At 41.8% G+C, this 24,332-nt stretch overlaps 1 protein-coding gene and 1 long non-coding RNA gene across 2 annotated transcripts in view; one reads left to right on the forward strand and one right to left on the reverse strand.

Moving 5' to 3' along the window:
- Positions 1–13,431, forward strand: LOC135559597 (interleukin-13 receptor subunit alpha-2-like). Its single transcript, XM_065025432.1, has 8 exons — positions 1–363; positions 8,384–8,483; positions 9,644–9,819; positions 9,977–10,110; positions 10,645–10,789; positions 11,565–11,667; positions 11,805–11,886; positions 12,049–13,431. Exons 1-8 carry the CDS (start codon positions 39–41, stop codon positions 12,148–12,150), a joined length of 1,167 nt encoding a protein of 388 aa, XP_064881504.1. The 5' UTR covers positions 1–38; the 3' UTR covers positions 12,151–13,431.
- LOC135574307 (uncharacterized) overlaps positions 12,966–24,332 on the reverse strand; it is a 17,748-nt gene continuing 6,381 nt past the window's right edge. The window contains exon 2 of the long non-coding RNA XR_010465313.1: positions 12,966–15,232. This is a non-coding gene — a long non-coding RNA (uncharacterized LOC135574307). The remainder of the gene's footprint in view (positions 15,233–24,332) is intronic.

Below are 24,332 nucleotides of genomic sequence, written 5' to 3' on the forward strand. Positions count from 1 at the left end.
TCCGGACCTCATTAGGGTAAGAGTTTAATACTCCATGCATGCAAACTCCGCCCAATTTGACGGTCCGATGGAAAATAGAAGCACACTGTCACACGACATGGAATAATAACTCGTTCGCTGGAGTAAATCCTGTGTTTGTTTTAGGTTCATCTGAACGTAAGGCACATGTATTCTTTTCTCAGTTAGGGAGACAACTGCTCGACAATTCTAGTAAACTTACCTTTGGAATTCAGTGCGAGTTTTGGGGAGGCGCGCTCCATCAGAATTACGCAAGGGACAACATGATTTTGAAACCTATGGAATTTCTCTTCGTTTTACAATACTTTATTCCTCTGATCACTCCAGAGGTTACAGTTGAGAAGGGTATGTATGCGTTTACTTTTCCCGATCTTTAGTCATGTGTGTAACCAGTTTGGTCATTTTCGGTAGGCAAGCCTAACCTTGTTTGGAAAGCTAGAATTCCATGTTCATTTCCTGAAACCGATGACAGCGACTGTGAAATTCGTTTTTTAATGTTTTAATGACAGTGCATGTTGGATCCCATGTACATTCTGCATCCATTCAAATATATTTTGTTCATTTGACATGGACAAAGCCAGTGGTGTAAAGTACTTAAGTAAAAATACTTGAAAGTACTCCTTAAGTAGTTTTTTGGGGGGGTATCTGTACTTTATCATTTATTTTTTACAACTTTTACTTCACTACATTCCTAAAGAAAATAATGTACTTTTTACTCTACATTTCCCTGTCACCCAAAGGTACTCATTACATTTTGAATGTAAGCACTCAAGCACTTATTACTGAACAGGAATGCATCATTTCAAATCAAATATTTGATTAGTCACAGGTGTAGACCTTACAGTGCTATGCTTACTTACGAGCCCCTAACCCACAATGCAGTTAAAATAAAATAAATATATATATACATACAGTTGAAGTTTACATACACTTTAGGTTTGAGTCATTAAAACTCGTTCTTCAACCACTCCACACATTTGTTCATTTGTTAGTTGTGTCATGCACAAAGTAGATGACCTAGGTAATTCTTCCAACAATTGTTTACAGACAGATTATTTCACTTATAATTCACTATCGCAGTTCCAGTGGTCAGAAGTTTACAAACACTAAGTTGACTGTGCCTTTAACGGTTTGGAAAATTCCAGAAAATGAAATCATGGCTTTAGAAGCTTCTGATAGGCTAGTTGACATAATTTGAGTCAGTTGGAGGTGAACATGTGGATGTATTTCAAGGCCTACCTTCAAACTCAGTGCCTCTTTGCTTGACATCATGGGGAAATCAAAAGAAATCAGCCAACACCTCAAAGTCTGGTTCATCTTTGGGAGCAATTTCCAAACACCTGAAGGTACAACGTTCATCTGTACAAACAATAGTACGCAAGTATTAACACGATGGGACCACGCAGCTGTCATACCGCTCAGGAAGGAGACATGTCTCCTAGAGATGAACGTACTTTGATGCGAAAAGTGAAAACCAATCCCAGAGTAACAGCGAAGGACCTTGTGAAGATGCTGGAGGAAACGGGTATGAAAGTATCTATATTCACAGTAAAACAAGTCTTATATTGACATAACCTGAAAGGCCGCTAAGCAAGGAAGAAGCCACGGCTCCAAAACCGCCCTAAAATAGCCAGACTACGCTTTGCAACTGCACATGAGGAGAAAGATAGCACTTTTTGGAGAAATGTTCTCTGGTCTGATGAAACAAAAATCAAACTGTTTGGCCATAATGACCATTGTTATGTTTGGAGGAAAAAGGGTGAGGCTTGCAAGCTGAGGAACACCATCCCAACTGTGAAGCATGGGGGTTATAGCATCATATTGTGGGGGTGCTTTGCTGCAGGGTGGACTGGTGCACTTCACAAAATAGATGGCATCATGAGGACGGGAAAATTGTGGATATATTGAAGCAACATCTCAAGATATCGGTCAGGAAGTTAAAGCTTGGTTGCAAATCGGTCTTCCAAATGGACAATGACCCCAAGTATACTTCCAAATTTGTGGCAATTAAGGACAACAAAGTCAATGTATTAGAGTGGCCATCACAAAGCCCTGACCTCAATCCTAAAAAGTGTGTGTAAGCAAGGAGAACTACGAACCTGACTCGGTTACACCAGTTCTGTCGGTATTAATGGGCCAAAATTCACCCAACTTATTGTGGGAAGCTTGTGGAAGGCTACCCCAAGATGTTTGACCCAAGTTAAACAATTTAAAGGCAATGCTACCAAATACTAATTGAGTGTATGAAACTTCTGACCGACTGGAAATGTGATGAAAGAAATAAAAGCTGAAATACATAATTCGCTCTACTATTATTCTGACATTTCACGTTCTTATGTGGTGATCCTAATTGATCTATGACAAGGGAAATTTTATTAGGATTAAATGTCAGGAATTGTGAAACTGAGGTTAAATGAATTTGGCTAAAGTGTATATAAACCTTCGACTTCAACTGTACATTTTTAGCTGACACTAACAATGCTTAGACATGGTTGGTTCAACCCCTCCCATGCAGACCAAGGAGCATCATAAGCCACTCTGGGTTCATCCTGTTATCTGCAGGGGTTGTTGTCTCAACCCCACCCTCGCTGAGTTTCCCAGTTGCAAGGATAACTTTTAGACAATGAGGGATTACAGTAGGGGACTGAGCACTCACCCAAGGGGCGCTTGTGTTGAGTATCAGCGTGGCGGATATGTTGTTACCTACCTTTACCATCTGGGGGCTGCCCATCAGGAAGTACAGGATCCAGTTGCAGTGGGATGTGTTTGATCCCATGGTCCTTAGCTTATTTATGAGCTTTGAGGGCACTATGGTGTTGAACGCTGAGCTGCAGTCAATGAATAGCATTCTCACGTACGTGAGATAATAGAGACTGCATCATCTGTTGGGGTGGTATGCAAATTGGAGTGGGTCTAGGTTTTCTGGGGTAATGTTGATGTGAGCCATGACCAGCCTTTCAAAGCACTTCATGGCTACAGACGTGAGTGCTACGGGTTGGTAGTCATTTAGGTAGTCATTTAGGCAGGTTATCTTAGTGTTCTTGGGCGCAGGCAGTATGGCGGTCTGCTTAGAACATGGGTGTCAAACTCTGGCCCGTGGGCCAAATTTGTCCCGCGGGGTAATTATATTTGGCCCGCGAGACAATACCAAATTACTACTAGAGCTGGCCCGCCGGTATTATACAGCGCATTCACCACTAATACTATGAATCCCATAATGCTCTGCTGTTTTCGCGCGCCAATCAGGACAGGACCCAGAAACGCTCTCTCCTCTGTGACAGTAGTCATAGCAACATAGACGCTACAACTGTCAGCGAGCTAACCCTTCCCAAAAATGGCGAAAAGAAAGGCAGAAAACAGAAGCTTTCTGGACAAGTGGGAGGCAGAATATCTGTTTACATATGTAAAAGACAAACCTGTTTGTCTTGTTTGTGGAGTCAACGTGGCTGTAAGTAAGGAGTACAACATTAGACGACACTATGAAACGAAACACCATGACAAATACAAGGACCTGGACATGACTCAAAGGAGCCAGAAAGTAGAGGAGATGAAAAGAAGTTTGGTTTCACAACAGAATATGTTTAAAAAAGCCACATCACAAAGCGAGGCTGCTGTAAAGGCTAGTTATAGTGGCAGCAGAGATCGCAAAATCAGCCCGGCCCTTTAATGAGGGAGAGTTCATGAAAAAGTGCATGATGAAGGTTTGTGACCTCGTATGCCCAGAGAAAAAACAAGCATTTTCAAACGTGAGCCTGAGCAGGAACACAGTAGCTGATCGCACATGTGATCTTGCCACCAATCTGTATGACCAGCTGATGGAAAAGGGAAAAGATTTTGTTGCGTTCTCCCTCGCTGTGGATGAGAGCTGCGACGCATCTGATACTGCTCAGCTGTCAGTCTTCATCCGTGGAGTGAACTCAAATCTGTGTGTTACGGAGGAGCTATTAGGATTCAAATCAATGCATGGCACAACCACAGGAAAGGAAATCTTTGAGGAGGTTTCCAAATGTGTAACTGAAATAAAGCTGCCGTGGGATAAACTCGTTGGATTAACGACAGATGGTGCGCCAGCGATGTGCGGTAAAAAGAGTGGACTGGTGGGCATGGTTCGGGAGAAGATGCGGGAAGAGAACTGTGCAGGTGAGCTAACTGTTTACCACTGCATCATACATCAGGAAGCACTGTGTGCCAAAGCCCTAAAGATGGAACATGTTATTTACATTTACATTTAAGTCATTTAGCAGACGCTCTTATCCAGAGCGACTTACAAATTGGTTATGACCACAGTAACACAGGTAGTTAACTTTATAAGAGCCAAAGGTCTAAATCACCGCCAGTTTAAATATTTTCTGGAGGAGTGTGGTTCGGAATACGCAGACGTGCCGTATCACACAGAGGTGAGATGGCTAAGCAGAGGAAAAGTACTGAACAGATGTTTCGAGCTGCGTGAGGAAATATGTCAATTCCTGGAAACCAAAGGGAAGGATACAGCAGAGCTCCGGGAGCAAAAGTTCCTGTGTGAGCTGGCCTTTCTCTGTGACATCTCGAGCCATCTCGATGCGCTGAACCTGCAGCTTCAGGGGCGGGGGCGCATCATCACAGACATGTACGCTGCAGTGAGGGCCTTCAAAACTAAACTGTGCCTGTGGGAGAATCAGATGCTGCAAGGAAACCCTTGCCATTTTCCCTGCTGCCAATCCATAAAAGCGCAGATCTCTACCGCTGTGTTTCCATGCGCACAGTTTGCTGAAAAACTCGCCGCTGAGTTTAGCCGGCGATTTGCCGACTTCGATGCCCAGAAATGCAAGTTTGAACTGCTTAGTAATCCCTTCGCAGTTGATGTGGAAAATGCACCAACCAACATCCAAATGGAGCTGATTGAACTCCAGTGCAACGACACGCTGAAGTCAAAGTATGATGCTGTGGGCGCCGCACAGTTTCCACGGTTCATCCCTGACACAATGCCTCAGCTCCGCACCCAAGCTGCTCAGATGCTCTCCATGTTCGGCAGCACTTATCTATGCGAGCAACTTTTCTCCTCGATGAAGATGACCAAAACAACTCACAGGAGATGTCTGACTGATGAACATCTTCGCTCGATACTGAGGATTTCTTCAGCTCAGAGCTTGAGCCCAGACATTGATGAACTAGCATCCAAGAAGAGATGCCAGGTATCTGCCTTGGGCACATCAGATTAGACCAGTGTGCAATAATTAACATTTTCTTTATGCACTTTTTCTTGCTACAAGGCATGGGCTTGAATGGTTGATTGATTTATTATCATTTTATTTGTAAAATTATTAGCCAGTGGAAAAAGTTTATTTTGGTATTTAAATCAGAAGGCTGCAAATAGAAAAGAGGCATACAATTTTTATTTACATTTTATTTATTTAATAAATGAATGCCATTGATGTGTTTTTTCATTTGAAATTCGATTTTGCATGTCTCCACTATTAAATTATATATTGTATGGTAATAAGCGATGCTTGTTCCATATTCAATGTTAAAGCAAAACTTGTTTGGGTCCATATTAAAAGGTTAATTTGTTCAATGTTGGCCCGTGACTTTGTTCAGGTTTTACATTTTGGCCCACTGGGTATTTGAGTTTGACACCCCTGGCTTAGAACATGTTGGTATTACCGACTCAGACAGGGGGAGGTTGAAAATGTCAGTGAAGACACTTGCCAGTTGGTCAGTGCATGCTCGCAGTACACGTCCTGGTAATCTGTCTGGCCTTGTGAATGTTGACCTGTTTTAAAGTCTTACTCACATCAACTGTGGAAAAAGTGATCACACCGTCTCCCTGAATAGTTGGTGCTCTAATGCATGTTTCGTAGTTATTTGCCTCAAAACAAGCATAGAAGTAGTTTAGCTCGTGTCACTGGGCAGCTCTCGGCTGTGCTTCCCTTTTGTATTGACGCTTTTCCTGTTTGATGGTTCGTCGGAGGGCATAGCGGGATTTCTTATAAGCTTCCAGGTTAGAGTACCGCCTGTTTGAAAGCAGCAGCTCTAGCCTTTAGCTCACTGCGGATGTTGCCTGTATTTGTAAATGATGTCTGAGTATTGGAGTCTACCCTTGGCTATCCATCCTTTTTTTTTTTTTACTTCTTATGGGCAGGTGGGTGCGAAATTCAAACTACAGTATTATAAATATTTAACTTTCATAAAATCACAAGTGTAATACATCAAAATAAAGCTTAACGTCTTGTTAATCCAGCCGCTGTGTCAGATTTCAAAAAGGCTTTACGGTGAAAGCACACCATGCGATTATCTGAGGACAGCGCCCTGCATACAAACACATGAAAAACATATTTCAACCAGGCAGGTGCGACATGAAAATCAGAAATGGCGATATAATAAATGTCTTACCTTTGATCTTCTGTTGGAACTCCAAGGTCCCAGTTACATCACAAATTGTCCTTTTGTTCGATAATGTCCTTCTTTATATCCATGAAAACTCAGTTTAGCTGGCGTGCTTCAGTCAATAATCCACCCAGTTTCCCTCCATCAAAATGCATACAAAATAAATCCCAAACGTTACTAATAAACTTTTCCAAACAAGTCAAACAACATTTATAATAAAACCTTAAGTACCCTAATACGTAAATAAATTATACAATTTAAGATGGAGAATCGTTGTCTTTACCAGAGAAAAATACAGAAGAACGCGCGCTCTTCTACACGCTTGGAAACACTACAGCCAAACTGGGAGCCACCTAGAAAAACTACCATTTCTGGCTCATTTGTCCTCTGGGTTTCGCCTGCCATATCATATCTGTTATACTCACAGACATAATTGTAACAATTTTAGAAACTTTTTAGAGTTTTCTATACAAATCTACAAATTAAATGCATATTCTGAGTAGCTTCTGGCCTGAGTAACATGTAGTTTACTTTGGGCACGCTTTTCATCCGGACGTCAAAATACTGCCCCCTACCCAGGTTAAACAAGAAAATCATGCCATCTGCTTTGCTTAATATAAGGAATTTGAAATTATTTATACTTTTGATACTTAAATTACATTTAATTTTGATACTGAAATATATTTAGAACCAAATACTTTTAGACTTTTACTCAAGTACTATTTTACTGGGTGACTTTTACTTGAGTAAATATCAATTAAGGTGTGTGTGTGTGTGTGTGTGTATACTGTTGCTCAAGTATCAAAGTTCGATACTTTTTCCCACCACTGGACATAGCCTAATATGATTTAGGTATGTTAATTTTAGGGCTGTCGGAGAGAATCAGTTCTTTACAGTTCACTTTTTGCCCAAAACATTTTTATCGTAACTATTGCGGTGTCTGAAAGCGTTCAAAATACACAGAAAACCTCCCAAATACATAATCTATAGCTACAGCTAAAAACTATTTAAACTAAAAACAAGTTGACATTGAGGTTAGTGTACTTTTTCAATTTACCAAATTTTGCTTACTTTAGACAAGACTTAAATGTTTTTTTGTATATATATTTTTTTAATTACATTGTAATTTAACCTTTATTTAACTAGGCAATTCGGTTAAGTACAAATTCTTATTTACAATGACGGCCTACCCCAGCCAAACCTGGACGACGCTGGGCCAATTGTGTGCTGCCCTTTGGGCCTCCCAATCACTACCGGATGTGATACAGCCTGAATTTAGGCAAATTCAGAAGCAAATCCTGCAATTAACAATATTAATCATTTGACAGACCTAATTATTTTTTGATGTAGCCTATTTTATAAAGCATAATAATTGTGCATAGCCACGGGAAGTGGGGGTGCTGAGGGTGCTGCAGCACCCCCTGATAAATCACAATTAAAGGTGCGCTATGCAGAAATCGCTCCACTTTTTCCTGGATGCTAAATTTCTAATATAAACTGAAATGAGGTGAATTTAGGTGAACTATGTCAAAACAAGCAAAGTAGTCTAGAAAATCATTGTACCATCAAACCGCTGTGAAATATATTTTCCATAACAAAAAATATTATTGTGGTGCAAACAAACCCCATAAACTGCAGAGAGAACCATAAGCAAACCTGTCCACATCTATCGCTAAACCCACAGGTAGGTAACAATCACTGTGGGGTGAATTCTAACTTAGTTTTCACTTCTCCCGTGGAAATTAGGATTTGCCCCTTGATGAAATGGGATTAGTGAACTCCTCTGAACTTCATCCAGCAGTCGATAAGGACACAGTCTACAATACAAACAAACAATGTGCTGCTATTAATCTTGTTTTACGAGTTTCAAATGGACATTTGAGTATAGAAATGATTAATGTTTGAAAGAATAATCAGGACAACATTCAGATCCTCGTCAGTCTTTGTCAGATTCTATTTTTGTAGTCTTGACTCATGGCAATGTTTTGTTTCGCTCTCTCAGAGTTGAAGAACTTCCAGTGTTCCCTCTACTCCTCTAAGGCCATGAACTGCAGCTGGCTTCCAGACAATCAGACTGCAGATGACCTCCAGCTCTACTACTGGTGAGAACTATTTTACTTCAAATTCGTAATCACTCCCTACCCAAAGCAACGGACTGACAGTAAAGGTGTGTGGGTTAAATCACTGGGGAAGCCAGAAAAAAATATTTTCAACTTGTGTTGTGATAATTGTGTTCTCTTTAACCTGTTAGTTCATATGCATTGTGACCATTTACAGTGGGGCAAAAAAAAGTATTTAGTCAGCCACCAATTGTGCAAGTTCTCCCACTTAAAATGATGAGAGAGGCCTGTAATTTTCATCATAGGTACACTTCAACTATGACAGACAAAATGAGAAAGAAAATCACATTGTAGGATTTTTAATGAATTTATTTGCAAATTATGGTGGAAAATAAGTATTGACTCATGGTCGTTCCAGTGAAGGGAAATCTTAACTCTACAGCATTCAATGACATTCTAGATTATTCTGTGCTTCCAACTTTGTGGGAACAGTTTGGAGAAGGCCCTTTCCTGTTTCAGCATGACAATGCCCCCGTGCACAAGGAAAATGGTTTGTTGAGATAGGTGAAGATCTTGACTGGCCTGCACAAAGCCCTGACCTTAACCCCATCAAACAACTTTTGGATTACTAATTGCCAAGCAAGGTCTAATTGCCAAACATCAGTGCCCTACCTCACTAATGTTCTTGTGGCTGAATAGGAGCAAGTCCCCGCAGCAATGTTCCAACATCTAGTGGAAAGCCTTCCCAGAACTCCATATTAATGCACATGATTTTGAAATTAGATGTTTGACGAGAAGGCGTACACATACTTTTGGTCATGTAGTGTACATTCAAACTCTTGTGAATTGAAGGACAATTATGAAACCCAAAGAGATGGGAAAAAAATGTATTGGTACATTTGGCATCCATTAGTACATGCCACTGCAGACTGAACTGGTAAAATAACTCCTGGCACACTGAATTATTTGCAAGTGAAACATGAATTGCCAATGGTCACATAGGCCTAGAGACCTTTGCCAAGGCTTCTTCTACCAATTCACTTCATATTTTGTTTCTCCTACATATCCTACCCATCTTAGATGTCATTAAGCTTCAGGAGTGCAACGGTTCACCTATCAATTCAACTGACAAGCAATGGCACTGATCCCAACCTAGATGTGTCCGCTGAGCAGTGACACATTCTCATCCCTAAATGTTTCAGGTACCCTGGTGAATCCCACAAAACAGCATGCAGTGACTACAAGCCCAGAGCTGGTGAGAAGATAGGATGTCGCCTGAGAGGGGACTTCCTTGAACATGACGTCTACTTCCACTTCAATGGGACTCTCAATGGTTTGTCTGTACAGAAAACCTTCCGGGTGCGTCCTGTACATTATGGTAAGAATAACTCATTTTTTTAAAGTTAGAAATGCATGCTTACCAACTAATCAGTAATTACATGATACTACCCAACTCTCAAGTAATATTCAATATTGTTGATATTGCCAATACTCTCATTTATCTAATAGTCTACTGTATGTCCGATTCTCTTCAGTCAAGCCCCCGGCCCCTAGGGTTAAGATCACAGAGGAAGGGAAGGATCTCCTTCTGAGCTGGGACCCTCCGGACTTAGCCGCTCACCACTGCTGGGTTTACATCTTAAACTACAGCATGTGTCGAGAGACTCTGGTAAGCCATGGATGTGTGGATATATTTTTATTCATATAACCTTTCTATTTATCCAAGCTAGTTCTGAACTAATTTTAATTTACAATGACAACCTGGTAAGTGCCAACGTTTTTGTCTGTTGCACTTCCCAGAAGAGTTTTCAATAGTTTCATATTGAATTAAACCTTTGGTTAATTATGGTTCGCTTGGCCATTGTTGGACAGATTAGTCTTACTGAGATAAAATCTATTTTGCAACAGAAACCTGATGTTCAAAACCTGTGGATGTAACAATGCTGAATGAGTCATTAACCGATAACGAGACCTAAGTTTATCTGTCTACAGACAGTATATAGGTCAGATGAAGGGTTGGGCGTTCTGGTGTTGTCACCATAAAATGGTCTACTAATCTGAATTATACAAATACAGCTTTAGTCACTGAAACATGTTTATACTGCTTTTACTGACCTAAAGGCCCGTGTGTGTGTCCTTGCATGTTTTAATGAAATGGTACCATTATCGGAGTTCCAGTCAATGTTTTGTGTGTTTCCTCCAGAGTAAGGAAATACAATACAAATATGATAATGTAGCCGTGAAAGTGCCGTACGACCTGAGATGCCAATACAAAGTCCAGGTTAAAGCAGTCTATAAGAAGTCATGTGGGGCAGGAGGGAGCGACTGGAGCGATGTTGAACTTTATGGTACTTACTCCACTTTCTTTCTCCACACTCTCTCTGTCAGGACACAGTCCGTGATATAAATATATTAACATTGAAATAGTTTAAACTTTCCCTGTATCAAATGAAATGGAGGATGAATAAAAAGTGTATGTTATACCATTAGTCTATGAAAATATTATAAACTGGGTGGTTCGAGCCCTGAATGCTGATCAGACCGTATACCACAGGTATGACACGTTGGTAGCCAGTTTATAATAACAATAATGCACCTTGGCGGGGTTGTGGTGTATGGCCAATATGCTGAAGGCTGTATCCAGGCAAATCAAAGTTTATTTGTCATGTGCGCCGAATACAACAGGTGTAGACCTTACATTGAAATGCTTACTTACAGGCTCTAACCAACAAGGCAAAAAAGGTATTAGGTGAACAATGGGTAAGTAAAGAAATAAAAACAACAGTAAAAATGAAGTGGCGAGGCTATAACAGCAGTGAGGCTACATACAGGCACCAGTTAGTCGAGCTGATTGAGGTAGTATGTAGATATGGTTAAAGTGACTATGCATATACGATAAACAGAGTAGCAGTCGCGTAAAAGAGAGGTTGGCACATTGTGTTGTGCGTAAGAGCCCTTAGCTGTGGTATATTGGCCATATACCACACCCCCTCATGCCTTATTGCTTAAGTATGACATTATAATAGAATTGTGTACTGTTGGCTAAATGTAATAGACTTCTAATCTTATAGACATGATTAGAAATAGACCCAGTCACTGACGTTTTGCTTGTGTTCCTTTCAGGTGTGGAGGATCTTCATTTTGATTGGTTGATGACTGTATTTGCAATCCTCATTCCAGCTGCAGTTGGCCTATTCATCATCCTGTGTCTTTGTTGTTTCATGAAGTAAGTCAACCTACATCATGGGTCTACCTTCTGTCTTTGGGGGTTGTCTAAAGAGAATGCTATCTTGTGTTTTCACTTAAGCTATTTACAATTTGGTGATTAGGGTTGTAATTCTGGCCTCTTTGGTTCTTTTCCAGGCACAGAGAGAAGCTTTTCCCCAAAATTCCACAGCCATCCTTGATTTTGAAGGACATTCTGAACAGCAATAAGGAACAGAAGGTGAGAACAGCAACAGCCTATTGTGTTATTAGCAGTAGTCTAACAGTAAGGGGCTAGCTGATGTTATAGGACTTCACTTATTAGAAATGCTAACATTACAATTCTTTCATGACCCTCACACACACACACACCCCCAACACCCCCCCATTCCCTGCCTTCCAGAGCTTCATAGGGAATCTCTATGTCCCTGTAGTGGAGGAGATGGAATGTAAGATCAGCCTAGAGAAAGACCCTACTCTTCTCTTGATGCAGCCTGACCCCTGAGAGGCTACACACTGACCCAGTTGTGATTACCACAGCACAGACAGATACATCTGGTATGACTTCAGTGTTATTGACCAACACTCAGAGCAAGCCATGTTAAGGTGGACCCCAGCTGCATTGCTGAAGAATTCCAGGACTTGGAGCTCCGCAGTCGATGGACCACTTTAGCAAGTTGGACACAGACGGAGAGCGTGTGGAGGGTGGACTGTCGAGGATAGACTCATTTTCCTGTGTTTTTCCTAGGACTGTTTTGAGGCGTTGACGCAATGACTCCTGTATTGTTCTGAGTAACGTATGTGGGGGGGTGGTGTGTGTGTGTGTGTGTGTGTCTGTTTGTTTGTTTAGGAAGATCCTAACAACTGTTCTCATGAACCTCTTGCATCCCACGGCTTGGGGTCATAGGTCAGACGTTATAAGAAAGCCAGTGCAGGAAAGGAGGAGCTGGGCTCATAACCCTCCCTCCTCGACCAAATGGAACATTAGTAGGCAGTGCCCAAAGATATGCCCAGGCAGCATTGCAGGCTTTATCTGACTAATCAACCCTGTTCATAATGTAGTGATTTAGGGGACACCTACAAAGGACTGGAACCAGGGATCCTTTGTGGAACAAGTTTACTATATGTGCCATAAGTCCAGACATCTTGGCAGGCGCTTTAAAGGAATACTACACTAAAAAACGATTTTGTATTATTTTTTCCATTAGTTCACCATAATAAAATCTCCCCCCAAAATGTGCATATATCAGCATTTTTCAAGAAAGCACATTCAGTAGAGCAAAAACTTTCCTTGATGCAAAACGCAACAACACTAAGATATTGTTTTTGAGTATTCCTTTAATGAATTTGATTACAATAACATGATCTCGTAGTGAGAGGTGCTAGACAATACATATCGAAGGCAAGAGGCTATATGCCAAAGTGAGCTAGCTTGTCAACCTACTGCAGTTTATCTACCACATCTCTTGCTATTAAAGAGAGAGCTTCTGTGTACATAATAGCTATGTGTAGAATAGGTGGTACAGGTTGTGTGTGTGTGTGTGTGTGTGTATATTGTAAAATATACAGTATAATGTAGTGGGAGCTGCTGTGGGGAGGACGGCTCATAATAATGGCATGAAACACATGGAAACCATTTTTGATGTATTTTATACTATTCCGCTCCAGCCATTACCACGAGCCCGTCCTCCCCAATTAAGGTGCAAACGACGTCCTGTGGTATAATGTATATTCTGTGTTTTGCATGTCAAGGAAATATTTTTTTTTTAATAAATTGTACATGTTCTATATGTTTCCAGGTGGAACCTTGTTGGTCCTCTACATGCCTGATTGAAGTTATTCTCCACACACTCGGTATCATTCACATCAAATCTAAATACATGCAGAGACTCTTCCTTGGCAGAAATGTTACGCCATGTCATTAAAACAATTACTTTTAGGAGGCCCTGAACAGGTTCAGCCTTATCTGTTCTGAAGTACATTTGGCAATTATAAAACATTCTGACAGAGCAAGCAATGGGCAAGTCAGTAAAGGTCTAGTGCACTCTAGCTGTTTTATGAAAATCAATCCAGTGTGTTCAAATAATATCCCAATTAACAAAGAACTGAATAAACTAAGTTCTGCCCCCCCCCCCTTTTAAATTTGACAAGAGGGATTGCTCCCTGGAACATGTAGTTCCATCCATATAATTAAGCACTAAGGCCTGAGGTGTGGTATATGGCCAATATACAATGGCTAAGAGCTGTTCTTAAGCACGACACAACCCAGAGTGCCTGGATACAGTCATTAACCGTGGTATATTGGCCATATACCTCAAACCCCCAATGTGCCTTGTTGCTATTGTAAACTGGTTAATAACATAATTATACCAGTAAGACCTGTGGTCTGAGATACCTCAGGGCTCAATCCACCCAGTTTATAATAATACAAATTATATAAAATGTGGATCCTGGATGCTGATTTGACGAGCAGGATTCCAAGTCGTGCTGCATTGGCCGTCACAGACAAATCTATGCCTACTATCAGTTCCATCTGAAAATGATCACTGGGCCTCAATAAGTCTATCATGTTCATGTTGCTTTGCAAATCAGCTCTTTTATCTCAACTCACACATGTATTTCTCCTTGCTTCCAGCCTAGCCTTTAGTTTGGTGCAGCGGGGGTTAATATCAGTCTAGCTTTCTGCCTGTCCGACCTCGGAAACAATGTTTCACATTTGAATTTCAATCTCTGGAGTACCATAGAGTGAACGGTGCTGAGACGAGACAACTTTTTCTGAGCAAAGTCATTATCATGGACATATCCAAGTAGCTTAGTGGTTAGAGCGTTGGGCCAGTAACCGAAAGGCTGGCAGATCGAATCCCCGAGCTGACAAGGTAAAAAAAATATGAACCTGAACAACGCAGTTAACCCACTCTTCCAAGGCTGTCATTGTAAATAAGAATTTGTTCTGAAGTAGTTCAAGTTTTAAATTTTTTTATCCAAGAAGGTGCAAAAAAAAACATCTACTTAACAAAACTTCAGCTAGTGTACTGTCATTCCAGGTTACCTGTGACTGTATTCATGATACAGCACTGTCTCAAATCAAATGTATTTATAAAGCCCATCATCAGCTGATATCTCAAAGTGCTGTACAGAAACCCACCCTAAAACCCCAAACTGCAAGCTGTGCAGGTGTAGAAGCACGGTGGCTAGGAAAAACTCCCTAGAAAGGCCAGAACCTAGTAAGAAACCTAGAGAAACCAGGCTCTGAGGGGTGGCCAGTCCTCTTCTGGCTGTGCCGGGTGGAGATTATAACAGAACATGGCCAAGATGTTAAAATATTTATAGATGACCAGCAGGGTCAAATAATAATAATCACAGTGGTTGTCGAGGGTGCAACAGGTAGCCGATCATTCAGAGCATCTCTACCACTCCTGCTGTCTCTAGAGAGTTGAAAACAGCAGGTCTGGGACAGGTAGCACATCCGGTGAACAGGTCAGGGTTCCATGGCCGCAGGCATAAAAGTTGAAACTGGAGCAACAGCACGGCCAGGTGGACTGGGGCCAGCAAGGAGTCATCAGGCCAGGTAGTCCTGAAGCAAGGTCCTACGAGAGCGAGAGAGAAAGAAAGGAAGACAGAGAGCATACTTAAATTCACAGAGGACACCGAATAAGACAGGAGAAATACTCCACATATAACAGACTGACCCTAGCCCCCGACACAAACTACTGCAGCATAAATACTGGAGGCTGAGACAGGAGGGGTCAGGAGACGCTGTGGCCCCATCCGAGGATATCCCCGAACAGGGCTAAACAAGCAGGATATAACCCCACACCACCAGAGGGATATCTTCAACCACCAACTTACCATCCTGAGACAAGGCCGAGTATAGCCCACAAAGATCTCTGCCACGGCACAACCCAAGGGGGAGCGCCAACCCCGACAGGAAGATCACGTCAGTGACTCAACCCACTCAAGTGACGCACCCCTCCTAGGGACGGCATGGAAGAGCACCAGTAAGCCAGTGACTCAGCCGCTGTAATAGGGGTTCGAGGCAGAGAATCCCAGTTGAGAGAGGGGAACCGGCCAGGCAGAGACAGCAATGGCGGTTCGTTGCTCCAGTGCCTTTCCGTTGACCTTCACACTCCTGGGCCAGACTACACTCAATCATATGACCCACTGAAGAGATGAGTCTTCAGTAAAGACTTAAAGGTCGAGACCGAGTCTGCGTCTCTAACATGGGTAGGCAGACCATTCCAAAAAATGGAGCTCTATGAGAAAGCCCTGCCTCCAACTGTTTGCTTAGAAATTCTAGGGACAGTTAGGAGGCCTGCATCTTGTGACCGTAGTGTACGTGTAGGTATGTATGGCAGGACCAAATCGTGAAGATAGGTAGGAGCAAGCCCATGTAATGCTTTGTAGGTTAGCAGTAAAACCTTGAAATCAGCCCTTGCCTTAACAGGAAGCCAGTGTAGAGAGGCTAGCCCTGGAGTAATGTGGTCAAATTGTTTGGTTCTAGTCAAGATTCTAGCAGCCGTGTTTAGCACTCACTGAAGTTTATTTAGTGCTTTATTCGAGTAGCAGGAAAGTACAGCATTGCAGTAGTCTAACCTAGAAGTGACAAAAGCATGGATCATTTTTTCTGCATCATTTTTGGACATAACGTTTCTGATTTTTGCAATGTTACGTAGATGGAAAAAATCTGTCCTTGAAACAGTCTTGATATGTTCGTGAAAAGAGAGATCAGGGTCCAGAGTAACGCCGAGGTCCTTCACAGTTTTCTTTGAGACGACTGTACAACCATCAAGATTAACTGTCAGATTCAATAGAAGAACTCTTTGTTTCTTGGGACCTAAAACAAGCATCTCTGTTTTGTCCGAGTTTAAAAGTAGAACATTTGCAGCCATCCACTTACAGTGGGGAGAACAAGTATTTGATACAACTTACAAAGCATGTAGAGGTCTGTAATTTTTATCATAGGTACAATTCAACTGGGAGAGACAGAATTTAAAACAAAAATCCAGAAAATCTCATTGTATTATTTTTTTACCCCATTTTCTCCCAAATTTCATGGTATCCAATTGTTTTAGTAGCTACTATCTTGTCTCATCGCTACAACCCCTGTACGGGCTCGGGAGAGACGAAGGTTGAAAGTCATGCGTCCTCCAATACACAACCCAACCAAGCCGCACTGCTTCTTAACACAGCGCGCATCCAACCCGGAAGCCAGCTGCACCAATGTGTCTGAGGACACACCGTGCACCTGGCAACCTTGGTTAGCGCGCACTGCAACCGGCCCGCCACAGGAGTCGCTGGTGCGCGATGAGACAAGGCCATCCCTACCGGCCAAGCCCTCCCTAACCCGGACGACGCTAGGCCAATTGTGCGTCGCCCCACAGACGCGGCCGGTTACGACAAAGCCTTGGCGCGAACCCAGAGTCTCTGATGGCACAGCTGGCACTGCAGTACAGCGCCCTTAACCACTGCGTCACCCGGGAGGCCCAAAAAGTTATACTTTTGACTCATCTGTCCATAGAACAGGTGCTTTTTGGCAAACTTGAGTCAACTCTTTGGACGAGATGGGTCACATTATGTCTGTTGAAAACCAAACACTGCATTTCACAGTAAAAACCTCATACCAACAGTCAAGCATGTTGGTGATAGTGTGATGGTTTGGGGATACTTTGCTGCCTCAGGACCTGGATGACTTGCCTTAATAGAAGGAACCATGAATTCTGCTCTGTATCAGAGAATTCTACGGGAGAATGGCAGGCCATCCGCCTGTGAGCTGAAGCTGAAGCACAGCTGGGCCATGCAGCAAGACAATGACCCAAAAAAACACAATCAAGTCATCATGAAAATGGTTAAAAAGCAACACATTTTAAGTTTTGTAATGGCCTATTCAAATTCCAGACATAATCCCAATTGAGATGTTGTGGCAGGACTTGAAACGAGCAGTTCATGCTTGAAAACCCACAAATGTCACCTAGTTAAACCAGTTACGCATGAAAAAGTGGGCCATAATTCCTCCACAGCAACATGAGACTGATCAACAACTACAGGAAGGATATGGTTCCAGTCATTGCAGCTAAAGGTGGCACAACCAGTTATTGCGTAAGGTCGCAATTACTTTTTCACACAAGGGTATTGGGCGTTACATAACTTTGTTTATGAAATAAATACAATAAGTATGTAATTGGTGTGTTTTTTTGTTCACTCATGTTCCCTTTATCGAATTTTAGGTTTTGGTTGAAGATCTGACAACATTCAGTATAAAATAATATGCATAAGTAGAGAAAATTTGAAAGGGGGCAAAGACTTTTTACAGCACTGGATACCATTTAGACATCGAGTTTGATCAATCTATTCCATCAATCAATCAAACATATTTTATAAAGCCCTTTTTACATAAGCAGTTATCACAACTACATATAAATATCCAGCCTAAAACCCCAAAGAGCAAGCAATGCAGAGCCAGAAGCACCGTGGTTGATATGGTGGCAGATGGGGGGTAAGGAGAAAGGGAATGTGTTATGAAGTCCTTATGTGGGTACTCTTCAAATACTGTTACCGATCGAATAAATTGGCCTATTTAATATCCACGTCTTCACTCGGGCAGAATGAGTCATGCATCATTCATTTATCCATCTATCCTTTATTTATACAGATGATGCCATTGTAAGGTCAAATCTATCTTCTTAAAGGGCAATTCTGCCACTTTTAACCTCACATTCATGATTTCCAGCACCATACCAGTGTCTACATATGTGGAAACGGTGGGTTTCTATGATCTGTGGTTAAAACAATAAGAAGAAAGAAATGTTCTCTGAGACATCACATGGTAGGATTTAAAGTTAGAAAAAAAGAGTGATTTTCAAAACATGGGTATTTTCATGATTCCCATGTCACAGCGAATCTCATAGTGTTTGAAGATCCTTGTTTATCAAATGTTTTAACTTGATGTCATCAAGTAGAACTTTATATTTATTTGTAGAAATGCAACATTTTCCCATATCCCATTCACATTCTTGTACTATATTTAGTACAATAACAAAATACGACCACTGAACAAATTCTGTTTTCTGTAAATGCATGACATTTGTTGTCAACATAGTACAAGTGTTAAGACAGGCCACATTGACGTTTTCAAATTGTCATTATCCTGTGTGAACCAAAGTTGGGATTTTGAGAAATTTGAAAAAAATCATTCAAATGACTTCAGCATTTGTTTTTTGAAATACATTTAAGAATTCAATTGTTTAAAAGCATAGCATATTGTTATTTGACCTGTTCTAAGACCAAATATGCCAAATGTATGATTCAATTGATTGACATTTGTGAAGTACAGCTGTTTCTGTATCGTAATCTATTTTTACTCTTTGAATACATGGGGTTACTGTTTTTTTTTTTTACACATTTCACAAATCAAGTCATGTGAATACTGTACATGTTCAAAGGATCAGATCTTAATAATTGTTGGTAATATACAGTACCAGTCAAAGTTTTGGACACACCTACTCATTCAAGTGTTTTCTTTATTTGTTTTACTATTGTCTACATTGTCGAACAGTAGTGAAGACATCAAACATATGAACTGTGCAACTGGGTCCTGGTCCTGGACTTCCACATATGGAATCATGTAGTAACCAAACAAAAGAGTTAAACAAATCCAAATATATTTAGGATTTTAGATTCTTCAAAGTAACCATCCTTTGCCTTGATGACAGCTTTGCTTTGTGTTGGGTCATTATCCTGTTGAAAAACAAATGATAGACGCACTAAGCGCAAACCAGATGGCATGGCGTATCACTCCAGAAAGCTGTGGTAGCCATGCTGGTTTAGTGTGCCATGGATTCTAAATCAATTACAGACAGTGTCACCAGCAAAGCACCCACCCACACCATCACACATCCTCCTCCATGCTTCACTGTGGTAACCACACATGCAGAGATCATCCGTGCATCTACTCTGCGTCTTACAAAGACACGGCGGTTGGAACCAAGAAACTCATTAGACCAAAGGACAGATTTCCACCAGTCTGATGTCCATTGCTCGTGTTTCTTGGCCCAAAGCAACTCACTTATTTTTATTGGTGTCCTTTAGTAGTGGATTCTTTGCAGAGATTCAACAATGAAGGCCTAATTCACACAGTCTCGTCTGAACAGTTGATTTTGAAATGTGTCTGTTACTTGAACACTGTGAAGCATTTATTTGGGCTGCAATTTCTGAGGCTGGTAACTCTAATGAACTTATCCTCTGCAGCAGAGGTAACTCTTGTTTTTCAACACTCACTCATGCCCCATAGAACTCACCTCTGTCATCATGAAGTGCTTTGAGAGACTAGTCAAGGATCGTATCACCTCTACCTTACCTGTCACCCTAGACTCACTTGAATTTGCATACCACCCCAATAGATCCATGTGTGATGCAATCGCCTTCACACTGCACACTGCCCTATCCCATGTGGATAAGAGGGATACCTATGTAAGAATGCTGTTCAGTGACTATAGCTCAGCATTCAACACAATAGTACCCTCCAAGCTCGTCATTAAGCTCAAGGCACTATGTCTGAACCCCACCCTGTGCAACTGGGTCCTGGACTTCCTGAAGGGCCGCCCCCAGGTGGTGAAGGTAGGAAACAACACCTCCACTTCACTGATCCTCAAAACCTGAACACTGGGGCCCCACAAGGGTGCGTGCTCAGCCCCCTCCTGTACTCCCTCTTCACCCATGACTGCCTGGCCAAGCACGCCTCCAACTCAATCATCAAGTTCGTAGATGACACAACAGCAGTAGGCTTGATTACCAACAAAGATGAGACAGCCTACAGGGAGGAGGTGAAGGCTCTGGAAGTGTGGTGCCAGGAAAATAACCTCTCACTCAATGTCAACTAAACAAAGGAGATGACTTCAGGAAACAGCAGAGGGAGCACCACCCTATCCACATTGATGGGACTACAGTGGGAAGCTTCCACTGGCGAGTTCCTAGGCGAACACATCACTGACAAACTGAAATGGTCCACCTACACAGAGTGTGGTGAAGAACGCGCAACAGCGTCTCTTCAACCTCAGGAGGCTAAAGAAATTTGCCTTGGCACCCAAACCCCTCACAAACTTTTACAGATAAACAAATGAGAGCACCCTATCGGGCTCTATAACCGCTTGGTACAGCAACTGCACTGCCTGCAACCTCCGGTCTCTACAGTAACATTTACATTACATTTAAGTCATTTAGCAGACGCTCTTATCCAGAGCGACTTACAAATTGGTGCTTTCACCTTATGACATCCAGTGGAACAGCCACTTTACAATAGTGCATCTAGGTCTTTTAAGGGGGGTGAGAAGGATTACTTTATCCTATCCTAGGTATTCCTTAAAGAGGTGGGGTTTAAGGTGTCTCCGGAAGGTGGTGATTGACTCCGCTGTCCTGGCGTCGTGAGGGAGTTTGTTCCACCATTGGGGGGCCAGAGCAGCGAACAGTTTTGACTGGGCTGAGCGGGAACTGTACTTCCTCAGTGGTAGGGAGGCGAGCAGGCCAGAGGTGGATGAACGCAGTGCCCTTGTTTGGGTGTAGGGCCTGATCAGAGCCTGGAGGTACTGAGGTGCCGTTCCCCTCACAGCTCCGTAGGCAAGCACCATGGTCTTGTAGCGGATGCGAGCTTCAACTGGAAGCCAGTGGAGAGAGCGGAGGAGCGGGGTGACGTGAGAGAACTTGGGAAGGTTGAACACCAGACGGGCTGCGGCGTTCTGGATGAGTTGTAGGGGTTTAATGGCACAGGCAGGGAGCCCAGCCAACAGCGAGTTGCAGTAATCCAGACGGGAGATGACAAGTGCCTGGATTAGGACCTGCGCCGCTTCCTGTGTGAGGCAGGGTCGTACTCTGCGGATGTTGTAGAGCATGAACCTACAGGAACGGGTGTGATCTGCCCAACGCATCACCGGGGGCAAACTACTGCGATCATCAAGGACAACAACCACCCAAGCCACTGCCTGTTCACCCGGCTATCATCCAGAAGGCGAGGTCAGTACAGGTGCATCAAAGCTGGGACAAAGAGACTGGAAAAACAGCTTCTATTTCAAGGCCATCAGACTGTTAAATAACCATCACTAGAACATAGAGGCTGCTGCCTAAAAACATTTACTTGAAATCACTGGCCACTTTAATAAACAGAACACTAGTCACTTTCATAATGTTAACATATCTTGCATTACTCATCTCATATGTATATACTGTATTCTATACTATTCTACTGTATCTTCGTCTATGCCGCTCTGCCATTGCACGTCTATACAGTGGCTTGCAAAAGTATTCACCCCCTTGGTATTTTTCCTATTTTGTTGCCTTACAACCTGGAATGAAAATGGATTGTTTGGGGGTTGTATCATTTGATTCACACAACATGCCTAACACTTTGAAAATGCTAAATATTTTTTATTGTGAAACAAACAAGCAATAAGACCAAAAAACAGAAAACTTGAGCGTGCATAACTATTCAGCCCCCCCCCCCCCCCCCTACTTTGTAGATCCACCTTTCGCAGCAATTACAGCTGCAAGTCTCTTGGGGTATGTCTCTATTAGAGGTCGACCGATTAATCAGAACGGCCGATTAATTAGGGCCGTTTTCATAACAATCGGAAATCGGTATTTTTGGACACCACATTTTTTTTTTTTTTACACCTTTATTGAATCTTTATTTAACTAGGCAAGTCAGTTAATAACACATTCTTATTTTCAATGACGGCCTAGGAACGGTGGGTTAACTGCCTCGCTCAGGGGCAGAACGGCAGATTATTACCTTGTCAGCTCAGGGGATTCAATCTTGCAACCTTACAGTTAACTAGTCCAACGCTCTAACCACCTGATTACATTGCACTCCATGAGGAGACTGCCTGTTACGCGAATGCAGTAAGCCAAGGTGAGTTGCTAGCTAGCATTAAACTTATCTTATAAAAAACTATCAATCAATCAATCATACATGGTTGATGATATTACCAATTTATCTAGCGTGTCCTGCATTGCATTTAATCGATGCGGTGCGTATCGTTGCTCCAATGTGTACCTAACCATAAACATCAATGCCTTTCTTAAAATCAATACACAGAAGTATATATTTTTAAACCTGCATATTTAGCTAAAAGAAATCCAGGTTAGCAGGCAATATTAATATCACACATAACTATTTCATGTTTCTAAATGATTTCTTTATTCAGACGAAATGTACTGCTATGGGATACCCCATGGCTCCTAACTATGCTAATTTGTATGTGGGTTACATGGAGAAACAGTCTATTTTCAATCCTCTCAAAAATGTTTTCTTGCCTAACATCATTATTTGGAAACGGTATATTGATGTTTTTTTCAAAACAGCTCCAAGAATTTCATGCTTTTCTTAACTCCTGTTAAGAAAGATTTACTGAGATTTACTATGCAATCTGATACACGTCAAATCAGTGTTCTTGATCTTCTGATCTTGTGTGAAGATAATGTTCTATACACTGATCTTTACAGGAAACCTACTGATCGTAACAGTTTGTTGAGGGCTGATAGTTGTCACCCACTTCCCTTAAAAAATAGTTTGCCCTACAGCCAATTCTGTCAAATCAAAAGAATTTGCAAAAACAATCAGATTTCGACAGAATTATGGCTGAGACGCAAAAAAGTTAAAGGAGAGGGGCTACAAAAATGATCAGATTAATATTGCCACTGAGAACATTTTAAACAAAACGAGACATGACCTTTTTCAAGGTCAGTCTCGCAAAAATACCATTCTTGTGTTCTAACTACTCACTATTCAAAGCGTTCTGAACAAATTAAGGGAATTGTTCACAAACATTGGCACATTCTAAAATCCGATGATAGTCTCGGTAATGTGTTTTCGGACCTTCCCCTGGTCGTATTCTCGCAGGGCAGAATTCTCAGAGACCAATTGGTACACTCTGATTTACCACCCCAAGATATTCCTGAACAACGTCTATTTGCGCCCCTACTGGATGGAAATTACAAATGTAATGGCTGTGCTCAATGCAATGGCACTTATAAATGTAGATCCTTCAAAGACCCACAAACAGGGAAATCGATCCCAATCAAAGGTGTTATTACGTGCTCCACTAAGGCAGTTAATTATCTTATAACTTGTCCTTGTGGTAAAAATGATGTGGGTAAAACAAAGAGCGAATTAAAAGTACGTATCGCAGAGCATCCACCATTAGGTGTAAAAACTTTACTTACCCAGTTGCGGCCCACTTCTTAGAGGCAGGCCACTCGATCTCGTCTCTGCGTTATACTGGCATCGAACATGTCACCCTCCCTAGGAGAGAGGGTGACCTTGATAATTTATTGTTAAAACGAGAGGCTGCCTGGATCTTTAACTTAAAGACCCTTGTTCCCTTCGGTCTCAAGTAGACTTTGATCTGAAGCCATTCTTGTGATTATTGTGACTTTGCCATTGCAATTGTTTGTAAGCTTGTGTAGTCTATAGGAATTTATGATCGTATGCTATCCATTTGTTGTTTGTATGCTGTTCTTTGTATGCCATTTAATATTTGATAATTAACCAATGATATTAGGCCACTCTTGGCCATGATTACAGACACCTGTGTCTTTTGACACTACATAAATGGGTCATCCTGCAGTGTTTGTGATTATACCCTGATGAAGACAGCGTGGCTGTCAAAATGTTGGTAATTACATTTTTTGCATCTGCGC

This window comes from Oncorhynchus nerka, linkage group LG12 (assembly GCF_034236695.1).
Source record: "Oncorhynchus nerka isolate Pitt River linkage group LG12, Oner_Uvic_2.0, whole genome shotgun sequence".
NCBI classification, from domain to species: Eukaryota; Metazoa; Chordata; class Actinopteri; order Salmoniformes; family Salmonidae; genus Oncorhynchus; species Oncorhynchus nerka.